Source organism: Orycteropus afer, unplaced genomic scaffold (genome assembly GCF_000298275.1).
Source record: "Orycteropus afer afer isolate SDZICR_OR568_19922 unplaced genomic scaffold, OryAfe1.0 scaffold00116, whole genome shotgun sequence".
Classification (NCBI taxonomy): Eukaryota; Metazoa; Chordata; class Mammalia; order Tubulidentata; family Orycteropodidae; genus Orycteropus; species Orycteropus afer.
This window is the reverse complement of record NW_006921703.1, coordinates 7,938,235-7,953,212: the sequence shown is the minus strand read 5'-3', so window position 1 is coordinate 7,953,212 and position 14,978 is coordinate 7,938,235. Positions and strand designations below refer to the sequence as shown.

Genomic DNA, 14,978 nt, shown 5'->3' with positions numbered 1-14,978 from the left:
CTGCATATTGGCACCAAGATCACCACTGTCTCAGAGCACTTGAAAGAAGAAACAGAAGGGTAACTACATTCTGTGCCCAGAGTCATGTAGTTTTCACATGTTGGTCTTCTAGAGAATTAGAGTACACTGACCATGAAATCTTTGTGATTAAGCCAAATGTTTCTATGACTGATTGAATTCTATCATACAGTAGCTCTGTGAATGGAAATGTGCTAACCAGAGACTAGTTGGCATTATTATTACCTAAATCCATTGATAACCATTGATTCTAACTCATATTGACCCTATAGGACAAAGTACAACTGCCTTATAGGGTTTCCAAGGCTGTAATTTTTAAGGAAGCAGATTACCACTTCTGTCTTCCATGGAGTGGCTGTCACATGGGATTGCTATGAGTCAAAAATTGTCTTGAGGGCACCCAACAACAAAAACAACAGTTCATTGTTATCTGCATGAGCTAAAGACAGCAGCTTTCAATAGATTCATTCTCACATAGAAGAGAGTAACTGGAAACAATTAACACTGAGAGAAAATCAAGTAATAATCAATATGCTTCAAAATACACTTCTACTAAAGAACCAGGCAATTGTAACTTATTTTAATATATCTATTGCTTTGTTCTGGGAGCTCTGGTAGTGTAGTGCCTAAAGCACTTGACTGCTGACCAGAAGGCTGGCAGTTCAAACCCACCAGCCACTCCTGGGAAGGAAGACGGGGCAATCTACTTCCGTAGTGATACTGCCTCGGAAACCCAAGGAGGGGTTGCTATCAGTGGACAGCACATACCAACAACAGCAACAATTGCTTTGTTCTAGCTAGAACACAATGCTATATCAAGATATACATACTATATGTACGAATGAAGTTGATAGGTAATTTTCATTAATAACAAATCACTATCATAACATTTGCATTCACAACAGCATTAAAGTCTAAAGAGCTGCTGACAGATCAACCATACTTCTGAATTTAAAAGATACCTAATGAAATCATTAAGGTCTTACCTGCCCCACACATACCCAAGTTATTATGTTATGACCCTTGTGATTGTACCTTAATACCTTTTCTCCTATCATCACATATTCAGTCCAATTAAAGTATTTGGAAAAGGAAACCAGAAGCAATGTAGCATGAGCCAGTTCTCAAGTTCTAATTTCTTCTTCACCATTTGGTCAATTTAAGATTTTCATACTAATTACATACTAAATTGCCTATATCCCATACCAACAAATTTAGATGCATTCAAAGATATTCATGGGTTATCAAAAATTGTCGTGAATGTTGGCTTGATACCACAGATATTCAACTCTATTTAAGCATTTTAACAGAAAGAATTCTTAAATAGAGGCAATAGTAAATGGAAGAGCAATATTCCAACCTCAGACCTTGGGCTTATGATATAAATTGAGAATAAAAGACTAAAAAAATTAAAATAACAAAAAAAAACCACATTTAATAAATATTCTCATTATGGCACCCATTTTGAAAGTCAAGAAGTTAAAGTCCTTTGTTAACTTTTCCTTTGAAGGGTTTGTACAGAAGTTTCAGAATTTTCCCATATGAACATAATCTGTTTCCTTACAGAGAAATAACAATGCTGATTTGAATGTGAGTTTTTCAAATGTAAACTATGTAAGTTATTTGCAGTCATATGTATTTGAAAAGCAAACATAACACTGTTTTTTAAAATAATAATAATCTAAATTTAATTGTTCTTTAATTCAATTTTGGTCCAAAAGGACAATTGATTTTTCTAAACCTGAGTTCATTGCAACATTTATGGTCTTTCTCCTAAAGACCCAGTAATTAAGAAATGAATAGAGATAAGGATAGGGATAGAGACGAGTATAAAATAGGGATAGTGATAAAATAAGGATGGAGACAGAGATAAAATAGGGACGGGGGGAAAGGGACAAAGAATAGGCATGACAGTGAGAAAAACAGCTAAAGAGATGGTTACTTTCACATAGCACTTTTGAGAAGGACAGGGGAGAACAAAGTATGTATGGGTTAAACTTTAAAAAATAAAAGCAGAAATCTCTTACCCTAAAAAACTCTTTTGTAGAGCCGGAGTCTAATGTCCCATAAGCAATTTCTGTTTGCTTAGAAAGATCCTCAGCACTTTCAATGGGAGACACCATCCTCTCTACGGTCAGGAAGGCAGCTAAGTTAGCCGTGTAGGATGAGATTATGATCAGGGTAAAGAACCACCAAACACCTCCAACAATGCGCCCAGAGAGGGATCTAATAACAAGTATGAAATTGATTTGTAAATTGAAATGAATGACCTAAGAGAAAATCAATTAGACAATTTTATGCAAATATTGGCAAATAGGGAAAAACTTTATATATTTCAAAATATCTGCTAGTTAATGAAACCAGAAATTATTAAGCATTCTGGGCAAGGAGTTTGATTAGCTAGATTTGTTAGCATACACAGAGGCCAAAACTTCAAATTCCTGGGATCCTTTCGCAGGTAAAATGCCCAAGTAGTTTACAGCATGAAGTCCTGTAAAGAAGCAATTTCAAGAACTTTTTCAATATTCCGTTTGATACTCATACTATTTTACCTATTCGTGTCATAAGTAGATAAAAAGAAAGGAATCTTAGGTCAGTAGCCAAATTCAGTACAATTCCTAGAAACAAAATCAATTTTTTAAAAGTTGTTTTGTTTTTGTTTAGCTTTAACCATGGGGAAAAACCTCCATTTTATTGAGCCAATGACATTCCAACCTGTCAAAATGGCCCAAAACTTCATATGGTTTCTGTGTGTGCAAAAACATAAGTATCAGAGCACAAAACAGAAAATTAAAAAAAAAAAAAGTGATACCATGAAAATATGATACAAAATATAATATTTAATGAATAAAAAGCTGATGCTTTGGAGCATGGATTGCTATCATTCTGTTCTTTTGACCTTTCTGCTCAAGAAAAAGAAAATTCAAGGAGAACATATTAGACATTTTTAAAATTTATTGAGATATATATTCCTACTTCATAATATAATAAAACAAAAAAATTTTAAGGATTATAAAGTATTACTTAAAACACTTTCCAAAAGTCTGTGATTCCTAAATACTTTAAGAGTTTGCAGGTAAATAAAGATACGTAGGTACTGATATATATACATATATCATTACTCTTGCTTATGAGTTGTCAACCCAGCAGGATAGAGTAGAACTGCCCTATAAGAGATGTCCAAGGCTGTACATAGTTACAGAAGCAGACTGCCACAACTATGTCCTGCAGACCAACTGGTGGGTTCTAATCACCAACCTTTCAATTAGCATCTGAGTGCTTTAACCACTGCACCACCGGGACTCTCTCTCTCTCTATATATATATATATATATAATATTTTGAAAGATTTGGCAGGCCTTCTGCACGTAATTAAGGCATCTGAGTAGTATTAACAGCCAATGAAATAACTATTTTCTTTATGCAATAACTCTGCTATGTCTAACAATTAGCCTTACTATAGCAAAGAGATAAAATTTCTCAAATTCAAGTACCAAAAATTTGATAATTTATTCCCTAAACTAAAGTTCTTAACAATTAACAGTAGAGAATGCACTTTTGATGAAACGCAGATACTAAATGAAACTTTTGGGTAAAATATTTATGAAATAAGTTATGCAAGCAGTCAATAAAAAGAAGAGGGCCTACTTTAGAAGTAAAGTTCTTTAGATAAAAAAAAAAAAATTTGTTGCTGAGAAAGAGAGAGGATAGCAATGAAAAAAAGAGAACATAATTAGTAGCCTTTTTCACAAAGTCCAGAGATGCAAAGAGTGAAATAAATATAGTAGGATACAAAAAGTTAAACACTTCTCACTTAATTCTGCAAAGGATATTAAATATATTTTAAATTTGGGAAACCCTTTATTTAGACACGGCTACTCTCAAAATGTTCATTATTTATCCCATAACAATGGGCGGTATAATTATATGATGTTGTTGTTGTGTTGTTGTGTGCCGTGGAGTCGGACCTACTCATAGCGATCCTTCTTTGGGTTTCCGAGGCGGTATCACCACGCAAGTAGATTGCACAACCTTCAGTCCGAAGAGAGGCTGGTGGGTTTGAACCGCCAGCTTTCTGGTTAGCAGTCAAGTGTCTTAGGCACTATGCTACCAGAGCTCCCAATTATATGATACATACCCTATATTTAAAAGGACAGATTCAATACCAAATAGCTAAATCCCTTAAAAGAAAAGCTGATTATACGATAATTGCTTTTGACTTTATATACTATTTATTAATATGAAATAAGCTTGGGAATTATATTTTACAAGTTATTCTGTTTCAAACATAAATAAAAACAAGTAAGAAACATAAGATGTGCTCTATTCCTATCCTTAAATCCAATTTAATGAAACTAAATATGTCAATTGATTTAAAGTTCACAAGATATCTCAAGATAAATTTATTGGACTTATAAATCATTTCAAAAAGGAAAAACAGTCAAGTAGTTTATTATTTATTTATTTTTTTAAAGGCATCCATTAATGCTTCTGAAAGGGCTCCTGGGAAACTGCAAAGGAGAAGATTTGATTTTATTTTTTGATGGCAGTCAAAAATGTTTTTACAATTAAAAATAAAATTTTTACCAGCAGCCTCTAAACTAAAAAGGAGCATACAAATGCACACATACTAGTGTATCTTTTTAATCCCTGTCAAATAATTACCTTAAGAATTATATATTGTTTTATATTTATTTAATTCCTTTAAGGATACTAGAGGAAAAAACAGATACAGGAAAGTGAATAAAAATTTTCTTTACTGTATATTGCTATTATAATTTCAGTGGCTTTAGTGTTCAGAAAATAAAGAGATAGTCTACATTTATTTTAGGCAAATTACCAAGTCAATTAGTTCAGTGTATCACTCTATTTTGCAATTTATAATTTGTTCTATTAATATTGTTAGTATCATGCCACGTTACATTTTCCTTGAAAAAATAATAATAATTTTTAAAAATGTTTTTCTAATGTGATCTGGGCACTTCAGATTGGTTTTAAATGACAAGCTATCTAATCTTTTCTAACCTGGAGTAACCCTCTTCATGTTCTAAAAAATGATGGTTTGGTTCTTAAAAAAATAATTAAATTTGTCAATACTGTTTATTTATGTTCAGTTTTTAAATGCACACACAACATGAAGCTAAAGACACAAAGTTATGTAACTCAATTTTTTTAGCATAATAAAAATTGATCATTTATATTTTGGGGGCAAAAAAGAATCAGTTGATAATGACAACAATAAAAATATCTAAAATTCTGTATGTCTTACAAGAAAATAAAAGTCACTCTAGGTAAATATGTAGTGAATTAAGGCCCATTAATAAAATCAGAATAGAGACAAAAAGGTCATATGTTAGCAAGCAAACATGTTGCAAATTAGATGTGTGTAAGTCATGGTGGATCATGGGATAGCACCTGAATTGTTAAATGTGCCCTGTGCACCAGTCCCTATATGAAGTCATGTTTCCCACATCTTGACAAGCACTGGATACACAATAACTACCTGCAGTGCATCAATTTATGGGGAGCAGAGCAAACAGAACTGAAGGTTTCTTTATGGAAACAGGCCAATAGGGCCTGTTTTAGGAGGAAATTTCTTCTAACTTTTCCAAATAGAAAAGCATATTTTGTTTCACTCCATGGTTATTGCCTTGCTAATACCCTTGTTGCCAAAGGTGAAACATTTCATCAATATTTTATAGGTCAGAATATTCCTTGAGACCCCAGTTTGGTTAGTACTTTTCACCCCCTCAGTCTTAAATTAGAGAAATTAAATACATAGATAAAACTAGGAATGTTATAATTTGTTGAAGGTCATCATAATGATATTAGAAAGATGATAGATAGATAGATAGATAGATAGATAGATAGATAGATAGATAGAGATAGATTGATATGACTTTTTAAATACCTTGACATATTTCTGATTGGATGAAGATTAATACAGAAGCTATAAGGATTCTGGTGGAACCAAGATTTTTTGGATCCATACAATTTTCTTAAAAATTATCCTACTGTCAAAGAAGTTAAGTCATTGCCTATGTGATATATTTCCATTCTCTCAATGGGTGGAACATATAGAAAGACTGCAAAGATACCCCAAAATGTTTTCATATCATTTTCTGAAATTAATACTTGTTATCCCTAAAAGTGCTCAAAAGTTAACAGTGTAATGAAATAATATTAAGATCCCCTTCTTCACCCAATTATTAATAAATATCATAGAGTCAAAAGAGGGCAATGGAGCCCGAATTAAAGTGTGCCAGTAGACTAATAACCATTTAGGCTCTAAAATTGTTAATGTAAAACATACTATAAAGTGTATGATTTATCCTTGGGAAGAAAATAGACAGGCATGGCTATCATTCTTATATATATATGTAACATGAACAAAAATCAGGTGGGTTTTGTGATATATATATATATATTCTAATTTGGTAGTCTAATACAGTGGTTAACATATTATAATGAGAACAGAGGTATAAGAATTTACTCTGTGATGTGTGTGCTTTACTATTCAATATGACACAAGCTTCAATGACAAATTAGTCATCAATAGTATCCTACAATGTAATTCTAGATACTTAGAAAATACTTTATCCTACATTCTTTTTAATCTAGAAACTTAATCTTGAAAAAATAAATTTCTTAATTCCTCTCCCATACCATATTCATGAGCTAATGATGGGAAAATAAAATAGATGGGATGTGTGCCAATGAAGTTTTGTCCAACAAGTTGTTGTTTTTGTAGTTAATAAATAACTTTGCCCATTTTCCCATATACAGGTCTGTGGATTAAAATACAGATGACTGTAAAATGAGAATATGCAGCAAAAACACGGTACCCCTCCAAGAAGGCATGGAATATAGGAACCTTATGCATTTTATAGCCTCTCCATGGTGTGTATAATTTCACCCGGGAAATATATGATCAACATCCAGAAAACGTTGTTCAAATATTTCACAGGCTTATGCCAGTGGTAAGAGGATGTCCTTTAAGGAGTCTTGGACTTCTTGGACAGGTAGCTGGCAGCTGAATATTTCTTTGAGTGAATTTATAAACACCATGAATATCCACTTGAGACCTAAAATGCACAAAGTTGAAACAGGTGAGTAACCAACCTTGGCGAAATATCGCATCCTTGCTGCATAAAGGCACCCAAGGAAAACCAGAGACTATTAAAAATCCCAAATTCATTAGTTGATTCACTACTTTGTGTTTCTCGTCCATCTTCAAACTCCTCAGTGTGCCACTCGTAGGGGCTAAATCTGCTGACCAGGAATAAAACTACACTGACCCCAATGTAGGCAAAAACAATGCACATCCAGATCTCATAGGCTAAAGGATCAAGAAATGAAAACACTCCCGGTTTGGACTTCTGAGGCTTCTTGATCATGATAGATATCCCGAGGCTCATAAAGGGCTTTGAGAAGTCAATCACCTCTTCTCTCACAAGGGTGATAGTTAATGGTGCAATTGCAATATCAGCTTTCTGTAAGGCAAACAAAGGAAGGTAATAGTATCTGGAATCATAATCAGAAAAGAATCATGATTACATCATTGAATGAAAAAGGAAGAAAAGAAAATGGCAGTAGTTATTATTATAATGTCCAATAAAAATTTAGCAAAAAAAAAAAAAAAATTAGAAAAGCAAAAAATAAAAAATAAAAATCTCCCCAATATCCCTCCTTTTTATAAACACATAGCACACCTATCTGCCTTAACTATGATAATTGCATCTCTACACTGTATCTATGACTTTTGCAGCCTTTGAACAATACATATGACTCATTATCTTTAAGGTAGATGAAAGGTAGATGATTTCTCTCTGATTTAATCTGCATGTTTACTTCTGGTTTTAGCTTCTAATCTTTCAAATGTTCACAAGCAAATAAGACAATACTTCCAGAGTAATGTGGGAAACCCAAAAATGAATGTCTGACATTGGTTCTCTGCAGGAAGGGAAGGCATTCTGTCAACCATAGTTCAAATTTATTTATAAAAATAGCTATACTTACCCCATATACAAGTTCTCCAACCATCCCATTCCAAATTTTTGTGTCTGCATCCCTGGCCCCATACTTGCCATCCCCAACAATTGTCAACTTGTACTTGAACCCACAATGTTTGGCGATTTCTGCAGCCAAGTCAACACAGTAGCCCTCATAGCGCTCATTGCCTTCAAGCATTTCGTGGTTTTTCTTCATCATTACATATGGAGATTCCTATATGGAAAAACAATGTTTTACCTGACTAAAACAGCTATGTCAATTATTTACTCTCATTGAAAATAACCTTCTGACTTACTACTGAACTGTTAGGCAGAGACATTATAGATTATAAATGGTAAAAAAAAAAAAAAAAATTACAGCAGAAGGTAATCATACTTCTGAAGAAAGTCCTCAAGTGTACATCAATATATTTCATTAAAATGGCTTGAACTTAGCTATTCCAGAATAAACACAACATTCAAAAGCACAGACTGCTAGTATGATCCCTTTCATGTTTATAATTCCTAGGACTTAAACAGGAAGATTGCTGTACAACATTTGCTGTTCCACTCTGGGTCCTCTACATCCTTATTTTAGGTTAAGATAATAACCCAAGAACTAGCATGCACTCAAAACCCTGCCATTGCTGACTTGGGAATAAAGTTCATGTACAAATCAGGTTCATGGCCAATAAGAAGCAGGCTTAAAAAATCATTGCCATGGTGATGTGCTGATTCTACCCCACACTTAGACTCTGGTCTTGCTTCATCTAGGAGATATAATGTCCTAGAGTGATGCTGCAAGGATGGTAGCTTTACTTTGTAAACATAAGAATGAGAAACCATGGAACAATGATTCAACCAAGACCAATTATTTCCCAGTAGAAAGTGACATTAAAGATATTTGGGGTCTGTTGTTGTTGTTGTTGTTATGTGCCGTCGAGTCGGCCCCGACTCATAGCGACCCCTCCTTGGGTTTCCGAGGCAGTATCACTACGGAAGTAGGATTGCCCAACCTTCCTTCCGAGGAGTGGCTGGTGGGTTTGAACCGCCAGCCGTCTGGTTAGCAGGCAAGTGTCTTAGCCACTATGCTACCAGAGCATAGTCTAAGTGTGTATAATTCCTCTCAATGGCACCAATTTTAGATGATTCAGGAAAAGAAATCCTCAAATGTCTTTCACTTACTGAGATATTTCCAAGTGCCCAACAAAGTTTTTATCAAAACCCCTTATTAGATTATCTATATTATTCTCACATTTTTAATTATTGCTTTGAACATATCTGCCCACACATTTACTCACTTTATTTCATACTAATAAATATAACAGTTTGTCGCAAAACTGTGTCCTATCAGTCAGCCCATATTTTTTTTCCATTTCACTTCCCCAAAAGCTTGGCATGATAATCCACATCTCTCTTCCATTATCCAAAGTCTGGATAGTCAAGAGTTCAGTTCAGTTTTACTTCATTCATTCAAAATGTACATTCAAAAACGTATTTATTTTACAGTAGCTATATGCCAAGCATGGTGGTGAGACTTGAAATAAAAAGAAAGTAGATCATTCTTGTCTTCAAGGAATTCATGTTTTAGTGTGATGAAAGAAGAGTAGACAGCATTTATAAACTGTATCACATATGTGAAGATAGAGGTTAACCCAGAGTGGTATGAGAACAAAGAGGTGCAGCTCCTGATGAAATATGAGGAATATTCTTCCAGGCTTCTTGTAATTGTCCCTCTGTTTATACATTGAGGGTACAAATTATCTTTCAAGGTGAACTGAAGTCTTAAAGAGATTAGGGGACTTTTAGACATTTTAGCTAAGACTTGTATAGTCCATTTATTGGAGTAAATATGCAGTACGTGATTAAAACACTGCAAAAGGAGGACTGCATTAGTTAGTGAGTGTCTTATAAGCAGAACTTTCCTTATTGATTTTTTTTTTTTTTATGAGAGGAAAATGGAGCAAAACAGGCATGTGTAGCTAATTACCAAAATTGTGGTGACAACAACAGTCTTATTCTCCAGCCCAGATGTATCATTTCCAGAAGGGAGCTCAGTAAGGGTAACAACCATTTTGTCCACTTCACTCCAGTATCCAATCTGAAAAAGGTTATAGAAGGGAAGCACATGGATAAATGACCCTTCTTTCAGCAAAGCATTTAATTATTTCCAAATGCACATTTGAATCCAAAATTATGCCCAAATTAATGTAGCATTCCTCTAAACAAATATGTGTCTTTTATGTGTGAGAATGTATTATGAACAAAACCCCAAACCAAAAACCAGACCCACTGCCATTGAGTCAATTCCAACTCATAGCAATACTTTAGGGCAGAGTAGAACTGTTCCATAGGGTTTCCAAGGCTGTAAATCTTTAGGGAAGCGGACCATCTCATCTTTCTCCCACAGAGCAGCTGGTAAGTTCTAACCAGAGACCTTTTGGTTAGCAGCCAAATACTTTAACTACTATACCACCAAAGCAACTAGGACTGTAAAGGAACTACAAAAACAATTTTTAAGAAATGGTTTATTGTTTTATGTTCATGTTTCATTAATTCCAAGGTTCATTTTTTTAGAGTGATCATATAGAAATACATATAAAATGAAAATATCAGTATTTTAGCTGTAACAGTTTAAAAAAAGATGTTAAATTTAAAAGTTACATGTATACAAGCATATTTGCACCTAGTTATATTTTAGTGTCTGTACTATAAATCTTCAACACTAGTTCTCTTTCTCTTTTTTTTCTTGTTAAACTACTTCTCTATCCTAGTCATAAAATAAATAAATATCATATCTAATTTTAGAGTAAATTATATTTATTTGGTACTTACCAGATTTGATTAGATTTAGATAAAACATTCAAAAAATGTATTTGCTTCTGGCAGGTATTAAACTCTATCTATGTACATACAAATCTCTAGGACTCCTTAAGAGAGTGGGATGATCTTTTAGCTATCTCATCTCATCTCTTCACACAGAGAAAACGGCCCTTAAATCATAAAGGATTTACCTTCCGGGGCCCATTAGTTTTGAGCTCCATGATGTTAATTGTATAGTTTATCCGTTTTCCATTCTGGTCAAACTTTATATTTCCTGAAAGACCTTCAACTTGCACCTAAAGAGCAAGTGGGAAAAAGTTACAGTTATAAATTCATTTCAACCAAAGATGCAAACTATACAGATAACTCTCACTGAACTTCAGCCAAAGAGCTGTGCAGATACCTCTCAGTGGGCTCATGTCAAGAAAACTTCATTTTAAGGTTTCTTTTCCACCTGCCACCTAATTTTGTGTGGTTAGAAAATGAAATTCCATTATAATAAGCTTAAGGAGTTAAAAAAAGATGACCAATTCCAAAAAATTCTCATTGTCGTTAATGGTTATAGTAAATCATGTAACAGTTATTTTGAGTGACTTACCTGCTTGAGAGCCCTTTCTATTTCTACGCCTTGTCCCCAGGGAACTGCTGGGTTTGCCAGACAATCTCCAGCATTCCCTCTACGGGAGATTTCAATCCTCTGCTTCCGAAGGTTGCGGAAAGCTTCAGTCATCACTTGAACGGCATCATAGGTCAGAGCAGAAGTATACTGAAAAGGATCACATAAGAATGGGAGAAAATTCAGAAACACATGGACATTCAGTTAACAATCACACAAGATCATATAAATCCAGGGATACAAGCACAATTTCACATCTGGAAACCTAAACATTTAAGAGAAATAGCATTAAATGGTGAGAGTAGGTAATGTACTCTTGACCAGATATTTTCTATTAAGTTAACATCTCTAGCTGTCTTGAGTGAAACCTTTCAAAAACCATTTGTCAATGATTTTTTTCTAATTAGTTTCTTCTCATGAGAGCATTATTTCATGGCTTGCTAAGGTGAAATGTAAAATTAACACATATATATTTCTTCACTGCCTAATGAGGGATGATACATTTGGATCATGTGGAAGAATACTGTCTATTTCACAATCCTTGATTTTTAATGTGCTCCTGGTTGTGTTCATAGAAACTTTGCATACCAAGAGTTGTCAGTGACTGGATAAACAGTATTGTGTGTTTTGGTTACCTAGCACTCTTTGATAGGAATATACCACGATGGGATGGCTTGAACAAACAGGAGTTTATTCTCTTACAATTTTGGAGGCTAGAAGTATGAGTTCAAAGTGCCAGGCTCTAGAGGCTGGGTGAAAGCCCCTCAACCTTGGACTTCAGCTCTGCCTCCTGCTCCTGGCCCACTGAAGCTGGAGGTTTTTCTTCACTCAGACAGCTGCTGGCTGCTGAGGCTGACAAACCCAAGGCCAACAAGTAAAAAGGCAAAGTCCCAATGTTACCAAAAAACATGGCTGGCCACTAATTCAAGTCCAGAAGAAGTCCCAATATAAGCAGGGCATGGCAGGCTGCTGAACAAAGACTTGGCTCCATGCAGGGTCCAAACGTGCCAAAAAGCTGGAGACCTTCCTCAAAGTTGCTTCTTATATATTAGAAGCAGCCCACATCCCTAAAGCAGCTACTTAGCTGCTCCAGTAGATTCCACAATGGAATTGATTGCAGTCTCACCATGGGGAATGACTAATCCAGCTGCCCAGCCACTCAACCAGGCCCAGCCAAGTTGACAACAACCTCAACTACCACAAGGTACGTGTCTGTATGTTGCCAATCTATTAAACGTATGATGTTTCTGTTGTAAATGATAAATTGTCATTGAATCTAACATCTTTATTGAATGCTGAGAACATTTCCATCACTAACATTTCCATCACTAAGTCTTTCTCAATTCTGTGGGTATTCAAAGTACAATGAAGCTGTATTCAAGGAAAAAAATAATACTTTACTTATTTTTTGACACTCTAAATTATTGACCAGAAATACAAGAATGGGGCCTCAATATTCTCAAATAAATTTCCTCCATTAGTTAGTAAATTAGCTCATCAACTCTCAAAAATCATTATTTTCTATTTTCTTTTCTCTCTTCAAAATGCCAATACCTGTATATTTCTGTTGCTTATCTTGCTTTCCATTTTTATTTTCCAGAGAACATAAAAGCCATCATATAAGAATCTCTTTATATTTCAGTTTCCTTATATTTCAACTACCAGGCTCCCCAAGCTCTCTGTTTCCCTCTTGACAACACATGAAGGAGCCACACTGCTACTTCAGAAGTACCTCTCCATGTGTGCATCTTCCCCATCTCTCTAATCTTATTAATACACTGTTTCTTCAAATACTCCTTCAACATCCTGCGTCAGTCTTTTTCCTCTCACTGCTAATTTATTTCTATCAAAAGTCTACTATATTTCCTCCCTTTAAAGTATGTAAACATATATACATATTCATATATGTGTGTGTACATGAGTGTATGTATAAGCACTTCTTAGCCCCACATTGCCTTAAGATTTTTAGGCCATATTTATGTTTCCTTCAAAGAAATATTGGTTAGGCCTATGTTGGAGTCTTTTTACACATATCTAAGTATCTTTCCAAGATATCTTTCCAGGATAATTTTACTTGAGTTTCCCACAGATTTCTCAAACTGTTGTTGTTGTTATTTGCCATCAAGTAAGACCCGGCTCATAGCTTGGGTTTCCGAGGTGGTATCACTAAGGAAGTAGATTTCCCAAACTTCCTTCCACAGAGTGGCTGGTGGGTTTGAACTGCCAGCCTTCTGGTTAGCAGTCAAGCACCTTAGGCACTACGCAACCAGAAAATCCATTCCCATTTTTTCCAAAAGCGACAACTTTTTCCTTTAAACTGTAAAGATAAGCAATCATGTTATATAGTATGTTGGAGATACCTTTAGGTAGCTTATATTCCTGAATCTAAAGTCCCATCACATTTACTTAATAAATAAAGACTTTTTGGAGCAAATAGGAAATATAACATCAGGGTATATCCACCTCATTTAAGTGTTTTTTTTTTTTTTTTTTTTTTCTTTCTATTCTCCTAAAAGACAAAGTATTGATTAATTTTCTTTCCAATACAGCATTTAGCTCACTGCCAATGAAATTATTTCAAAAAAGTCTACATCACTGAATAGGAAACAAAATCTTAATTATATACACTGGATATGTAAAAACAAAAAAGAGAGTGAAGAAAAGAAATACTGCAGTTTGTATTAAGCCATTATGATAATATCTAAAATCCAAAAGTTCATTGAGTCATTTTGTTCACTTTACTATGAGAAATCTATGAAGCCATCTACTAAATAAGTTAGAGGTTTACAAACATTGGTGACCTACATTAAAAAATAACAGTAGGTTGAATGAACTAAAAGTATTTAGGTTCATGTAGCATTTTATGATTCTGAGTATGTGCACACTAAGAAGAAAAATTCTTTCTACCTTTTTCAAATGCTCAAGTTTAATCAAATCTCCAAACCATTATCATTTTTAAATTAAAAGGCACAATCATAGCAACACAATTCAGGGCTGAGAAAATATCAATGGCCTCTGTATCCAGAGTTCTCTTCTGTTTATATTCTGCATATTTGGCTCATTTATTTTTCTAAAAAAAAAAATATGTTTGCATTTTTAATTAGATAGTTAAATATGTCCATTTTACTTTACCATGAACTAAACTAGATATAAATTAATTAGAAGAGGACATGACGGTAATGTAGCTATATCCTTCTTTGGAAATAAATGTTTTATCTCTGCCTTGATGTTTATGTTCTGTGAAATCCTCAGCTGAGTGTGGAAATTTATATTTCAGCGGGGGGCCATTATGTTTTTTCAGTGCTATATCACAATCACATCATATCCACATTTTAAGAAGAAATCTGGGGAAATGTTTTTATGGTCCATTTTCCAAATGTGCTTTTTATTCCATTCTAAAGGCATGTTTGGGAGCTCTGATAGCATAGTGCCTAAGGCACTTGACTGCTAACCAGAAGGCTGGCAGTTCAAACCCACCAGCCACTCCTCGGAAGGAAGGTTGGCAATCCTACTTCCGTAGTGATACTGCCT

The 14,978-nt window shown here is 34.4% G+C and overlaps 1 protein-coding gene across 1 annotated transcript in view; it reads right to left on the bottom strand.

Moving 5' to 3' along the window:
- Positions 1-14,978, bottom strand: part of GRIA2 (glutamate ionotropic receptor AMPA type subunit 2) — a 237,477-nt gene that overhangs the window by 42,426 nt on the left and 180,073 nt on the right. The window contains exons 7-12 of the mRNA XM_007943982.1: positions 11,430-11,597; positions 11,023-11,127; positions 9,999-10,109; positions 8,037-8,243; positions 7,140-7,510; positions 2,046-2,244 (exon numbers count right to left, since the gene is read on the bottom strand). Coding sequence (XP_007942173.1) covers positions 2,046-2,244; positions 7,140-7,510; positions 8,037-8,243; positions 9,999-10,109; positions 11,023-11,127; positions 11,430-11,597 — 1,161 coding nt within the window. The remainder of the gene's footprint in view (positions 1-2,045; positions 2,245-7,139; positions 7,511-8,036; positions 8,244-9,998; positions 10,110-11,022; positions 11,128-11,429; positions 11,598-14,978) is intronic.